The sequence below is a fragment of the Aspergillus ruber genome (genome assembly GCF_000600275.1).
Source record: "Aspergillus ruber CBS 135680 unplaced genomic scaffold scaffold00033, whole genome shotgun sequence".
Classification (NCBI taxonomy): Eukaryota; Fungi; Ascomycota; class Eurotiomycetes; order Eurotiales; family Aspergillaceae; genus Aspergillus; species Aspergillus ruber.
The window spans coordinates 160721-174182 of NW_024467329.1; the positions used below are offsets into that span (position 1 = coordinate 160721).

General features: G+C 49.3%; 5 protein-coding genes across 5 annotated transcripts; 1 reads left to right on the forward strand and 4 right to left on the reverse strand.

Annotated features, from left to right (window-relative positions):
• Positions 1–426: 426 nt before the first annotated feature.
• Positions 427–4051, reverse strand: EURHEDRAFT_464618 (putative phosphatidylserine decarboxylase Psd2; the record flags this gene model as incomplete). Its single annotated transcript, XM_040784973.1, has 8 exons — positions 427–585; positions 642–1393; positions 1455–2454; positions 2515–2990; positions 3049–3460; positions 3519–3734; positions 3803–3847; positions 3917–4051. 8 exons carry the CDS (start codon positions 4049–4051, stop codon positions 427–429), a joined length of 3195 nt encoding a protein of 1064 aa, XP_040635289.1.
• Positions 4052–4957: 906 nt separating this feature from the next.
• EURHEDRAFT_508304 (putative MFS glucose transporter) lies at positions 4958–7287 on the reverse strand. The gene is made up of 2 exons (XM_040785886.1): positions 6771–7287; positions 4958–6720 (listed from the first exon to the last, which is right to left on the reverse strand). Exons 1-2 carry the CDS (start codon positions 6858–6860, stop codon positions 5356–5358), a joined length of 1455 nt encoding a protein of 484 aa, XP_040635290.1. The 5' UTR covers positions 6861–7287; the 3' UTR covers positions 4958–5355.
• A 544-nt stretch (positions 7288–7831) lies between these two features.
• Positions 7832–9320, forward strand: ssn3 (cyclin-dependent serine/threonine protein kinase SSN3; the record flags this gene model as incomplete). Its single annotated transcript, XM_040784974.1, has 3 exons — positions 7832–7904; positions 8035–8194; positions 8243–9320. The coding sequence occupies 3 exons, from the start codon at positions 7832–7834 to the stop codon at positions 9318–9320; spliced, it is 1311 nt and encodes a 436-aa protein (XP_040635291.1).
• Positions 9321–9425: 105 nt separating this feature from the next.
• EURHEDRAFT_416275 (putative metaphase-anaphase transition protein (Mlo2)) lies at positions 9426–11613 on the reverse strand. The gene is made up of 4 exons (XM_040782911.1): positions 11212–11613; positions 11079–11133; positions 9698–11021; positions 9426–9636 (listed from the first exon to the last, which is right to left on the reverse strand). Exons 1-4 carry the CDS (start codon positions 11349–11351, stop codon positions 9629–9631), a joined length of 1527 nt encoding a protein of 508 aa, XP_040635292.1. The 5' UTR covers positions 11352–11613; the 3' UTR covers positions 9426–9628.
• Positions 11614–11898: 285 nt separating this feature from the next.
• EURHEDRAFT_416277 (uncharacterized protein) lies at positions 11899–12734 on the reverse strand. The gene has a single exon (XM_040782912.1). It carries the CDS (start codon positions 12661–12663, stop codon positions 12109–12111), a length of 555 nt encoding a protein of 184 aa, XP_040635293.1. The 5' UTR covers positions 12664–12734; the 3' UTR covers positions 11899–12108.
• Between the last annotated feature and the right edge of the window lie 728 nt (positions 12735–13462).

The window sequence follows — 13462 nt, forward strand, 5'->3', positions numbered from 1 at the left end:
TTCCAAGTCGTAGTATTGTTGAGTATAGGTTGTTTGGCGGTTTCTGGCACCAGAGCCTTGCGCGGCCTTGGTATGGGAGTCTTTGACGTCGGGTTTGACGGGGATTTGCTCTTGCGAGCCGCCGCAGCACGCGGTTGTTTTGGTTGGCGGCGCGTGGGGATCCGCGCTATGCCGTTTTGGGACACACACAACTACAATTCCATAGTTAAGAGTGTTCTCTGCAAGACGCTCTGTAAAAATTGTAGTGGGCAATTGTATATGCAGACATGTACATCACTCTATCACCACCAACTAAATGTTACTACATAATGCCACAAGGCCCCTGTCCTTGCCTCAACGCTAAATGCTGCAAAATGACAGACAATGTATGACACCGCTAAAATGCACAATGAATGGAAGAAATGAAGAAAAACACAAAAAAAGGTACTACTGAATCCCAGACGGATCGGTCGGCGGTGCCAGACTGCCTTCGATTCGTCGCTTAGCGGCCTGCATTTCCTCCACTGTGACATTCTCTTTCTTGGGGAAGTCCGGCTCGAATTGAGGGATTTCGGGGCTGTGACCGATAGACATCCCTACGCGAACCTGTTTTTGTGTTAGTAAATGTTGCTAGCTGGCTACAGCGAAGGAAGGGGACGTACTAAAGTCTCCAGAGGACCTCTCGAGTTCTCCACCAAGTCGGAATCAAAGTTGATCTTATCATCTTCGAACAAAACAAGAAGGGTACTTCCACCAAACTTGAAGTAGCCAAGTTCTTCTCCACGGGCCACCTTCTCTCCGGCTTGACGGGTGATCACCGTGCTGCCGACCATCATCGCTCCGACACAGATGATCATGACGCGGCCGTGGGCGACTGAATCGATCGGGACCAAGATACGCACGTTCTCGCCGTACACGTCCAGCGCAGAACGGATGGCCATCGGGTTCACCGTGTAGTACTCGCCTTCAATCGTCTTCGGGGTCCCCATGACACCATCCACGGGAATGTGGAAACGGTGGTAGTCCTGAGGAGCAAGGCGGAAGATTCCGAGGGCACCGTTCTTGTAACGGCTGACGTCCTCGGGGTAGGCGTCCCCAAGAAGTCTTTCAAGGGAGAATTCTCGGCCCTTGACCCAGATACTGGTGGCTTCGCTCATCCGGTCAAAGACCACTGAGCGGCAGTCGGCAGGGGACACAGCAATCCGGGGCTCCTCAGGAGCGGAGCATGGACGAGCATGGGGCTTCAGCTGCCGGTAGAAGAACTCGTTAAAGTTCTTGAACTCCTCGATGGGCAGCAAGACTTCTGACATATCGAGCTGGTGGAAACCGATAAAGTCCTTAATCTGGCTCGCGGAGTCGGGGTCATCGTATTTCTTGCCCTGCTTGATACTCATAGACTTCAGAATGCGACGGACTGTATATTTGGTCAGCCTTTTACTCTCTGGAATGAAGAACATTTGGGGCGGGTGGCGTACTTCTCTTCTTCTCCATCTCCCGACTCTTCAATCCCTTGTACAACAAGCGGATACCCAACCGCACGTAGACACTCATACGCTCCTCGTTGATCTGTCCAGTAATGCGATCTTGAACGAGGATGTTGGCTGAGTTGGCACCCAGCTTGTAACCACCATAAGAAATCTTGGTGATCACCTTGGTGTACCACTTACGCTGCGCCTGGCTGGACGTAACGAAGCCACCCATAACGAGATTGTCGACTTGTCGCCAGTCCCGGCTTGCACAGGTAGCAATATGAGTGATGATATCCGCATCCGACCGCTTCTCAAGACGTGGCTGGTGACATAAGGGGCATTCACGGATTTCAACAACATGCTCTTCACCCCGCTCATCGCCCAAGTCATCTGGCTGAAGATCGTCTTCGGTAGTGCCAGGCTGCTCGTCACTGGGTAGTGTGGGCACGGATGTGCCTTGTGTATCCATATTGGATGGGAAGCTAGTGCTGGTTTCCGCGGCCAGGTCATCACTGCTAGACGGCTCTTCGCTATCCTGACTACCCGACGATGGCGTGTGCGAGTGCGCTCTCATAGCGACTCTTGGATCCTTTTGCAGATTCTGCAAGGTGTCTTCTAGACAAATGACGACTTGGTCGAATGACAAGTCCATTGTTTCCAATGGTTCATTCTCAGCCTGGAAACGCTGGAAGAAACTCTCAATTGTAGTTTCCTTCAGAGTCGAGCCAAGGGTATCGAGCATTGTCGTCAATTCTGTCTTGTCGATACGGCCGCTGTCATCAGCATCGTACTGCCGGAGCATAAGGCGCCAGAACTGCTGGCGAAGTGCGCGGTATGGTAGATACTTCGCTTTTATAACAAGCTCTGGCGAGTGTTTATCTTCCCACCGTTCCTTGTGCTTCAAAATGAGAGGAATCTTGTACGTTTTAAGACCATCGGTATCTAGTGGAGCGATGCCGCTGTCGGGGATAGCATCTGTAGGCGCTTTGAATGCGCCTTTGCTTTCCTCATCCCTTTCTTCCACTTCCTCTGGTGCCGCTAGCTCCTCCTCTCCAACCTCCGGTACGATGATTGGCGGAATCGACGGTGGTGGTTCATGCTGAGAGTGGCGTGAGATTGAGCGGCCGGAGACTGAAGTGCCTGAGTTCCGAGACTTCATGGAAGGCCTCATTGGGAGCTTCTGAGTAGAAGAGGAAGGACTGATTCCAATTCTGGAACCAGATTTTGCATCTTCAGGCCCGGTCGGATCCAGTGTCGGGTCGAGGAATTTGTACAAGCCCGTTTCAGGATCCGATTCTGGCGCGGATTGGATGAGGGTTTGAAGGGGGAAACCGGCCGAAGCAACAAAGTCGTTACCAGAGAACTTGTCTCGGTCGACCACTGCGAAGCTGATGGTAAATGATTGCTCGTGCCTCATGACCTGGAAAACCATCTTCTCGTTGTACTCCGGGTTCAGGTTGTGGCGGATAACGGGGGTTCGGAGCGTCTTCCTCCCTAGTGAAGTGACAACGAATGGGTCCATATCGAAGGATGTCCGAGTGACTGTAACAAATGAATTAGTAACCTGAAGAGCCATTCGCTGTAACCTGGCCGGACATACCGTTCTTTTCTGGCGGAAGGTCCGTGACACGAACAATCTCCATGAACACGATGCCCTGCACTCCGTTGCCCACGCCAGAAAACTGATATGCCCTAGCCGCTAAGCTCTTGTTTCTCAGACTTTTCAGACGAAGACGTCTCCTGCGTTTTTCAGCGACCTCGGGTTCGTCGGCATCGTCGGAGGTCTCTTCATCTCGGTCGACATCTTCCAAGTCCTGCGAGGATTCCTGAGGGAAGTAGTCTTCCTCCTCGCCGAAACAAACAAGATTCTGGAATTTGCGGTATGTGTCCTGGGCCGAGGCCATAGGATTCGCGGTATCGACCAGGGAGAACTGCAGCAGAATCTCTCCAGAGACGGTACTATCCTTCTTGCGGGCCGGTCGCCGTTTCGATTCGAGGGTATACCATTTCGGCTTTATGAAGTCAGCTCCGGGCTCCAGAACAGACTCCGGGCGATATTACGGCACCCACCTCTCGATTGACCTCGCCCTCTTGGAAAATATCCTCGAGGGGAATATCAAACTCCCCCATGTAGTCCTTGCCAAACCGGTCATGATCCCAGCAAATACACTCCAACAGCGGAACTCCGACCACAGGCATCTCGAATGCGACGTTCCATTCTGGATTAAGGGTTTTCGGTATCGTGGGGGTCGACTGTCGGGAATCTCCGAGCGTAACGATCAAATACTAAGACACGTTGCAGTCAGCATTCCTGGCTCGGGGTCTTGGTGTCTTGTTCCCGCGACAATGCTCACCGGATCACTCGTTCCGCCTCGATCTTTCGGCGCAAGGTCCCTTCCCTAGTAATTGAGAAATATCGTTAACTTCCAAGCGGTCAACAGGAGGGAAACAAGAATTCGATTACTCACTTTCAACACGGCGACCTTGAGAATCAACGGCTTCTCTATTCCTCGCGACGGACTTGGCGTGCGACTCTGCCCCGGAGTCGGGGTTTTCGAGCTGAGATGCGAACTCAGTCGTTGCGGTATGGGTAACCGGACCATGGTGGTGGTAAAATTGTTAAGAATGCGGGGATTATGAGAAAGACGTCACGTCAGACAGAGCGTCGCGACTTTCTCTGCCCGGGGAATAACGATGCGGAGGATATAGATGGAGGAGAGGACAGGAGAGGTCGCGCTATGAGTGAGAAAGATGATGGGGGGAAAGAAAGGAAAAGGGATTGATTGATGGAGGCTCAACCGTCAGAAGCACTGCCGATGTCTGTCGCTACTTATAAATGGACTCTCCCAATTCCCGGGTCGATCTCGATCCGTTCGGTCGATCAGAGAGCCAATCAACTTAACCGTACAAGCGATACCGCCAAAGGTAATTATTCAGAAAAGAAGAGGTTATGGAAGTTTATTAGATTTTGTCAATTTGGGAGAGTTATGAGGAATGAGGGATAAACAACGGAAAGCATGGAAACAGAGCAGTGGAGTTCTATATATATCAAGTGGGCTGGTGTATAAAATTATGAAGGTTCAGCCATGACAACATAAGCGATAGCCAATGGTTACATCTTTCCAGGATACAGGCGCATAACGTGCACTCTGATATAATTTCCCCCCGCCCTCCCCCCCAAAAAAAGCCCATTCAAAACCGTTTGGACCTGACATGTAATGTCCCGATTTACAGTGTACGAGGGGCAGAAAGTGGCTGCCTACGCACTGTGCCACTGTCGACACCCGTATTGGTCATGTGATATATTCCGGATTTCTGCCTGAAAATGCCTCTCGGATCTGGCTCGGAAATGAATGTATTCAGACCCATACTGTTCGAAATTGCTTGTCTTGCATAGCCCATCGGATCGTCGCGGAACCTTAAGACATTGCTAGAATGCTATGTTTAGTGTGACATGTAGCTCAACGATGGAGGCATAAGCTCTAGCTACAGGTGAACTACGGTAGCACAGTGTTGTGGTGTAGAATGATTGATTCACTATGAACTGCTTGATATTTGCAATAGTTGGAAGGTGTTAAGAATAACCAGTATCGGTGTGAAATCCAAAAGGTGAAAAACTTCCTGACTCAAATCTCGTTCCGAGTATTCCCATCTGCTTGAAATGGGATTCTTTTCAACTCGCCCGGCTCAGTTCTCCTATTTGTCGCCAGACTAAGGTACCTTCTGGACAATACCGGAGATTGATTGACAAGCTTGCCTGTATAGTGCCATTCTTGGTTGTCTTTTTGCCAGGCTGTCAATAGCGCGAATTGAGTCTAATGGGCATGCTGTCAATGATGTATATGTTTATGCAGTCCATTTGGCATAGTAGTAATCATCTGGTCGAATAAGACCATGAATTCCAGAACTAATCCCGTCTCCGGTTCTCCCGACCCCAGACCTCATCAGCATTAGCCTTGTCCTTGGTTTCCGGAACAAACTTATAGATGAACGAGCCCATAACAGCGGCCAAAACGGCAAAGATCCAGTATACCTTTCCTCGACCACCCAACGCATCATTAACGACCGGGAAGAATTGAGCGACCACAAAAGTCGCAATCCAGTTAGCCCCAAGTGCCAAGCTCTGCGTCGCCCCAACAGCTTCTGGCCCAACCAGTTCAGATGACAGAATGAAGGGGACCGGACCAAGGCCTAAGGCAAAGAAAGCAACGAACAGCAGCGCCGCGATGGATGACAAAGCCTTCTGGTTGAAGTAGATTCCTAAGGCCAATAGGACGGAATCGATACCTACACCAGTGATACTGAGGAGAAGGCACTTGCGTCGACCAATCTTGTCTGGCAGTGGTGAGCAAGCCAGCGTGATGACGAGGTTGATGGCGGAGATCATCACAGTTAGTAATGCGGCCGTAGTTGGGAGAATGGTCTGCAACAGCGAAACACTGTACATCACGATACTGTTAATACCAGTGAACTGCTGGGCGACCATCACTCCGATCACAGCGATAATCGCTTGACGGTGTTCAGGGTCCATAATAGCACGCAGAATGGTAACTGGGGGTTGCTTGGAAGATGCGTCTCCCAACTGGTGCTCGAGCAGAGACTCCTCTTCGTCGGACGGGTCGACAGGATCCGTGGAGACATTCCACCCTTCAATTTCACCATCGATATCCGCATTCTTCCCTCGAATGCGCTGAAGTACTTGTCGCGCCTGCGTCGTCTTCTGGTGTTCTGCCAGCCAAATCGGACTTTCCGGCACGAAGAAGAGACCCAAGAACTCCGCGAATCCGATGACACCAGCAATAAAGAGTATTGTCCTCCACCTGCTCCCTCTGCTCATGAATAATCCCAATGTTTGAGTCAAGAGGATACCAACGTTGGCCATAATCTGGGTAAAGGCACCAAAGAATCCCCGAGCATTGTGAGGCGCAATCTCTGATATGTAGATTGGCCCAACCACAATAGCAGCCCCCGCCCCGACGCCAGCTATCACTCTACCAACGCTTATCACGGCGATGCTACCTGCCATTGTCATTGCGAGGGGACCCAGGATAAAGAAGATGGTTGTTGTTCGTAGGACAAATAGTCGTCCATATCTGGTCGCGACAGGGCCGCCCAGCAGAGCGCCCAGGAGACCACCGAGTGTGTAAATGGAGGATACGAGGCCGAATTGTGAGGGATTCATGTGAATGCATTGCGGCGAAAGGTTTGCGACGGAGGAGTGGATGCTTTGTCGTTCGCATGTTATCACGGATTGCGGGGCGTTAAGTTCGGCCTGAAGACTTGTCAGCGATATCATTCAACTGAGTGTAATATCTGCCGTACCAGGTGATATCCGAATTGCAGCGGCCCGAGTGTGGTGATAAATACCAGGTATACCAGATACGGTGTGACCTTGTGTTGGCTGAAAGCCATAGTATAGAAGAGATAAGCTGCTAGTTTTATATATGGTTATCTTGATAGTATCAGCTTTCAAGAACAGAAACGCACATCTCGGGTTGTGTGGGTGTTGTTGTCGAGGTGTAAGATTAGGAGTTGAAGAGACGCGATGACGTTGCAGATCTTGACTTGTGAGGATCCCGTTCACAGCCTACCTCGTATTTATAGTAGTACTCTGTACTCTGTAAACACCCGAGTCTGCCTTGTAAGATTGCTTACCTGAAGGATCATTCTTCAATGGATATTTTTCATTCGGCTAACATGCGATAGCAGCATCGTGAGCGTCAAGCTGCCGGAGAAGACCGAGGACCGAAGCACCTAAGTGTGGAATAACCCCAAAGGAGAGCATAGATATGGTACAGCTATCCAAGCTATCAACACAATCAATCAAGCCATTCTAACCCCTGTACTTAATTATACAATTATGCTCTACTCCGTATATGGGGTGTCACCCATAGCACTCCATCTTGTTTCATTGCTGACTAACCCCGACCGATATCGCCAGCAAATCCTCCCATGGATAACTACAGCTGGTCCTATCCCAAGTCCATCAATCAGATTAACCAGGCTCTTTCTCGCATACAGCATTGCCTGTGCCGTACCCCACCGTGTCCATGCCCTGTGAACACTAATTACATATTTGTACTGCTGATACACCGATCTCCATGACCCTGACCAACCAACAACCCTCCAGCTCGGGTCCATTGACAGCATCATCATCTTCCAGGCCTGCCGTGGCCACTAGTACTGTCTCTCAGAGTTTGGTGTTGAAAAGGAGTCTGCAGGCTGCGGTCGATGGTAATATTGCCACTTCTGTTTGATACTGTCTTCTTTTCTTTCCGTTGGGTTTATTTTGATCCGAAAGCATGTCAGGGAGTTGTTGACGGGTCTTTAATTGTATAATTCCTGCATCTGTCCTTATTTTCTTTTCTATTTTCATTTCTTGGATGGTGATTGTTTTGTCTATCATGTTTAACCGCAATTTTCCTCTTTTCAACTCCTTTGGCGGGTTTTATCCTCGTGGTAATGAATCCCTCTCCAATGTTTTGCGGGTTGAATTGCTTCTAATAGTGCTGCTTTTATTTCCTTTCTTGCGGTTGATGATAGTCGATGACATAGTCAGTGCGGAGTAGATGCTAACGACATGAAGAAAGCATAGATACAAGAAGACCGGCTGGAACTGGGTATACCAGCAAAGTCCGTGTACGCGACAAATATCACATTGTTGGTTTCATCAGCAGTGGTACATATGGCCGAGTATACAAAGCCCTGGCGAAAGATGGCCGGAGGGGTGAATTCGCCATCAAGAAGTGCGTGCATCTCATCGTTTGATGAATTCGTTCACTAATGTTTATCAGATTCAAACCGGAAAAAGAAGGCGAGGTCATCCAATACACCGGCCTCTCCCAATCCGCCATCCGGGAAATGTCTCTTTGCTCCGAACTAGACCACCCCAATGTGGTCCAACTAGCAGAAATTATCCTCGAAGACAAATGCATCTTCATGGTCTTCGAATACACAGACCACGACCTCCTCCAAATCATCCACCACCACACCACCCCGCAAAGACACGCCATTTCAGCCCCAATGGTCCGCTCAATTCTCTTCCAACTCCTAAACGGCCTCTACTACCTCCACACAAACTGGGTCCTGCACCGCGACCTCAAACCTGCTAATATTCTAGTAACCTCCAGTGGCGCAATCCGCATCGGAGATCTGGGCCTCGCACGCCTCTTCTATAAACCACTTAACTCCCTCTTCTCGGGCGACAAAGTCGTTGTTACGATTTGGTACCGTGCCCCTGAACTCCTCATGGGGAGCCGCCATTACACACCCGCAGTCGACCTATGGGCCGTGGGTTGTATCTTTGCAGAACTCCTCTCCCTGCGGCCCATTTTCAAAGGCGAAGAAGCCAAAATGGACAGCAAAAAAACCGTTCCCTTCCAACGCAACCAAATGATGCGCATAATCGAAATCATGGGCATGCCTCGCAAAGAAACCTGGCCGGGTCTCGTTTCCATGCCGGAGTACTCCCAGCTCCAATCCCTCGCGCTATCGCGCGCCTCGTCGGGCCACCACTTCTCCCGCCCACCGAGCCTCGAATCCTGGTACACGAACTGTCTGAAAAACGGCGGCTACTCGTCTACCTCGAATATCGGGACCCCAGGAGCAGAGGGACTAGATCTCCTCTCCCGTCTTCTCGAATATGATCCTACGAAACGTATTACTGCGCAGGAAGCACTCGAACATCCGTACTTTAAGGAAGGGGGGCCTGTTTCTGCGGATTGCTTCCAGGGTCTTGAGGGAAGGTATCCACATCGGCGGGTTACGCAGGATGATGGGGATATTAGGAGTGGTTCGTTGCCGGGGACGAAGAGGAGTGGGTTACCGGATGACAGTTTGTTGGGGAGGGCGGCGAAGAGGCTCAAGGAGTAGTGGTTTTCATAATGGGGGTTCATTTATTTTTTTTTTTTTTTTTTTTTTTTTCTTTTTCAGCATGCGGAAGCCGGCGTTCGTGGTTTGGAGCTACATTTATATACCATATTCCTTGATAAATTATTGTTCATTTAGAGGTTTTCGTTCAATGGCTCGTCGAATACAAATTAGTTGAACATAATTGATACACCATCCGTCGGTTGCGCCTTTGAATCATTTCCCCCAATACCCATAGTCATACACATACCTAACCCTGTCCGACATTAATTACTCCATAATACAAATAAGAAAGAACTCGACACAACACCTCAATATCCTGTTCTGACGTTAGCATCGATAATAAACTAAATTTGCAAAGCATGAGAACTAAAACATACCGCTTTGCTCACGCCTATTACCACCCTCATTGCTATTACTCTCACCATCATCATTCGTCGCCGCCGCAGGATCACCCCTTAACTTCGCAAAATACTCCTTGATATCCTCCGCCCCAACAGCAGTCCCACTCTCCGCAAATGGCGCTAGGAACTCCTTCACCTTATCGCGCAGGTGGTTGTAGACCATTGCACCCTCGATAGCCCGCACGCGGTCCATGTTGCTGAATGCTGCTTCGCCGCGGTCGAGGAGGGAGCCGGTACCCGCACTTCCGCCGCCGTTGGGTTCTTCGTCGTCGGCTTCTGAGAGTGGGGGTTCGTAGGTTTCTTCTTCTTCGCGGAGTTGGCGGTGAATGGAGAGGTCTGGGTAGCACTGAGGGCAGCGGCAGAAATGGTCGCGGAAGTCTTCTTTGAGGAAGAGGGAGAATGGTCCGGTGGGTGTGGCCTTGGGGAGGGTGTCATGTATGTTGGTGGGTTGTTCTGGTTTGGGTTCGGGTTCGAGTTCGTGCTCAAACTTGGACTCAGGGTCTGCGGCAATGCTCTCATCGGCCTTTGGCTTCTTTGATGTTGGCTCATCCTCGTCGTCCTCGATCTTGCGCTTTTTTGAGTTGCTTTCGTTTTCTTGTGGCGCATTGGCCGTATCCTCCTTGCTAGACTCGCCGTCCTTAGGAACCTTAAATTGACCACCCTTATAATAAATCGGAGGCAGAAAACCATCTGTTCCAGCGTAGCGCTTCAACCACGGATTCGACTCGATACATTTGTAGCAAAGGAAGGTCTCAAATTCATCCTCCGCAGGGAAGCCCGGAGGCAAAGGCGGCTCCTCATCTTCGTTGTCATCTCCCTCCTTCTTTTGCGCCTTATGCCAGTCCCGGGGCAGACCAACGATGCACTCCGGATGCCACCAGTCCTCTCCACAGCCTCCCGTCTCAACCGTACCTAGACCCAGACACTGGAACATAGTTCCTTTCTCTTTATCAGCATCGTAAGATTCACTGCACCCACAGAACTTGTTCTGGAAGTTCTGGTTGTATTTGTTGTTCGCCGCGGGATCCTGCGAATGGACACCCTTTCGGCCGGTCCTCGGGTCATTTCTGAGCGTACAGGGAGCAGAAGGAGGGAGGCGAGTAGTTCCGCAATCGCAGACAAAGTCTCTCTTGCCGAATAGCTCAACAAGGGTATGCTCGCCATGACAAGAGATGGAGCAGGAGTAGCAGACGCCGGCGGGGGTATACGACTCGTCGGGTTTAGTAGACGGGTTGCAGGTAAGGCAAGCGAAGAGGCTTTGACGGAGGGGGCCTAGAACTTGTGAGCATGAGTCGAAGGACTAGAAAGCTCCAGGTTAGTGAATGTATTCCTGAGACATTCTGAGGCATGCACTCACATATGGAAGGGCTTCGCGCGCGTCGGCTTCGAGCTGTAGTTGATTCTCGATGAATCTACAAGAGGTAAACTTGTCAGAGCCTCATCAATACAGTTGTATATGGAAATTCCATATTCATATCAAGCATACTCACTCTTTCGCTGTGTGGGATTCTTCCGAGGTAACCGTGCGAGAATCATGGGAAGCAAGGCTGTCTCGACGCATTGCGATTCCATCTGCAACCTTCGGCGTCTCTTGATCGCGAGCAGTCCTGGCGCTTTCTGAGTTATCCATATCGGCTTTTGGGGTCAATGGAAGCCTATGATAGATGTCTTTGCAGCGCAAGAGATTCCCCAAAACAGTGGCTCTTATCAGCGCGCCGTATTTTTGTTTGCAGTGTTTGCATACCGGATGATTATGCCAATTGGGACCGCCTACCTATCCTACAACTAAATGTACAGATTGGGCAATGCAGAATGGCGACATCTTCGGCTAACGGTAGCAATTAAAAAATAATATTTAATGAAGATGAATAAATATATATTTTCGATCATGGCTCAATAACTTCGGATCATAGCGATTATAAGGCCATTCGCTTTCCCTAAATACGCGTGGATTGCACTACCTTCATCTCGGGCTCAGAACTTAACAACCTGATATGTATTAGGCACCGGTAGCAATTTCGGGATTCTGGAGCATCAAAGCCCCCCATTTCGAATAAGCTGTCGCCAAGGCTCTCTTCAGGGCAGATATATACTATTTTTGTATTCGCTTCGGAAGCCGATGAAGGAATCCCAAACCGAGTACGGGTAAATAACTTAGCACCTTTTCTGAGATAGAACCTCATTTCAGCTCGAATGTTGCGATACGCACCATATTCGTGAGAAAGATAATCACTTTCTTTTTCGGTTCTTGCATCTCGAGCAGTCCCTTGCCGATCAATAGGAGGTTGCTTTCCCCTTGTTTTCTGCAGATGCCTTACGATACGGGCGCGACCACGGGGTGTCAATGTGATGCAAGGGCATATATCAAGTAGCCTGTATTTGGCACATCATCTTCTGGAAGGAGTTTGTGACAGTTCACCTGCTGGAAACTCTTCATATGGATATAATTTCTTACAATATGCACAGCACGTCCATTTGTTGTCTTCTAGTAGGCAGAGAAGGTGTATCCGCGAATACCACTTGGGGTCTTCTTCTTTCGTATTTCCATCTTCTTCCTCCCCATCGGCATCAGAATCGCCTTTTTCGTCCGACTCATCTTTCTTGTCAAAACCAGATGAATCGAATTCCTCGTCTGAACTGTCTTCGCCGGAAGCAGCTTCCTCGTCCAACTCATCTATCGTTAGATTCATCCCTGATAATCTCAACACTTCAGCCTCGAGCACAGAGACGAAGATGTTGAAGAGTTCCTTGCAGGTCAAGGCCAAGCAAACTTGATTTGGTGATGGCAGATGAGACGAGAGTTTCAGGAGTTCCGTAGGGAACCTGTGCGGTAAGAATATAGAGGGTAGCAGAGGTTCAGGATTTGCCGTTGCTGCGCGGTCTGAATTGGCAAGGTCTATATGCTTGGTGTTAATGAGGCCATCATGAGAACGATCAAGCATGAGAATTCAAGAGTATGATAGGCAACTTACTTCTTGTTGAAGAAGTCGTATACGAAAATATGACATGGTTCAATGAAAAGCTTATATCGCATGACATGGAAGCCATTCTATACCAGTTGAGGGCCTATTTCTACTTGTATGGACTGGGCATTACCGCATTAGCAAGTAAAAAATGACAAAACCCCTTCCGGCATAGCAGCAGCAACTACAGAATAGAAAGCAATCATTCTAATCATATTTAGGAAGGAAAAACCTGTGTCGATTGAGTCTTTAAACACAACTTCTCATCGTAATTGCTGAAAGGCCATTCTCCCGCGTCCTAGGTACCGTGTGGCTTGCATTGTTATCGACCTTGGAACGTCGCTATGATTTGACAACTTGGTGATGAGGGTATTGCAATAAGTACAAAGATCGATGGTTGGCAATTTGTGATGCTTTCGGACTATTTTCAAGTCATGGCGGCAGAGGTAGACTAAGCTTACATTTAAGACTTGAGCTGGCACCTCATATTGAGTACAGACCATTAACTTATCGCCTTTTTCAATCGAAAACCTGATTTTAACTTGAATACTGCATGCACTCATGCAAAAGAGCATGCTCCCCTGTATCAGTTTTTGAGTCTTTCAACTGCCCCTTGCTCATTACATCTGGGATCAGTCTATTATTTGCTCCCCGCCCAAGATGCCTTATGATATGCGCGCGAGTACGAGGTGTCAATGTGATGCAAGGGCATATATCAAATAACCAGAGAGAAAGCATTGCAATACTATATACATGCAGAGTTTGTCAGTTCGTACCC

Excerpts from the sequence above, each read along its gene's own strand:
- EURHEDRAFT_508304 (XM_040785886.1), bottom strand. The coding sequence starts at position 6,860 with ATGGCTTTCAGCCAACACAAGGTCACACCGTATCTGGTATACCTGGTA. Across the intron at positions 6,721-6,770 it reads TGCAATTCGGATATCACCTG|GCCGAACTTAACGCCCCGCA; the intron begins GTACGGCAGATA and ends ACAAGTCTTCAG.
- EURHEDRAFT_416275 (XM_040782911.1), bottom strand. The coding sequence starts at position 11,351 with ATGGATAACTCAGAAAGCGCCAGGACTGCTCGCGATCAAGAGACGCCG. Across the intron at positions 11,134-11,211 it reads GAATCCCACACAGCGAAAGA|ATTCATCGAGAATCAACTAC; the intron begins GTGAGTATGCTT and ends TACCTCTTGTAG. Across the intron at positions 11,022-11,078 it reads CGCGCGAAGCCCTTCCATAT|TCCTTCGACTCATGCTCACA; the intron begins GTGAGTGCATGC and ends GGAGCTTTCTAG.
- EURHEDRAFT_416277 (XM_040782912.1), bottom strand. The coding sequence starts at position 12,663 with ATGCTTGATCGTTCTCATGATGGCCTCATTAACACCAAGCATATAGAC.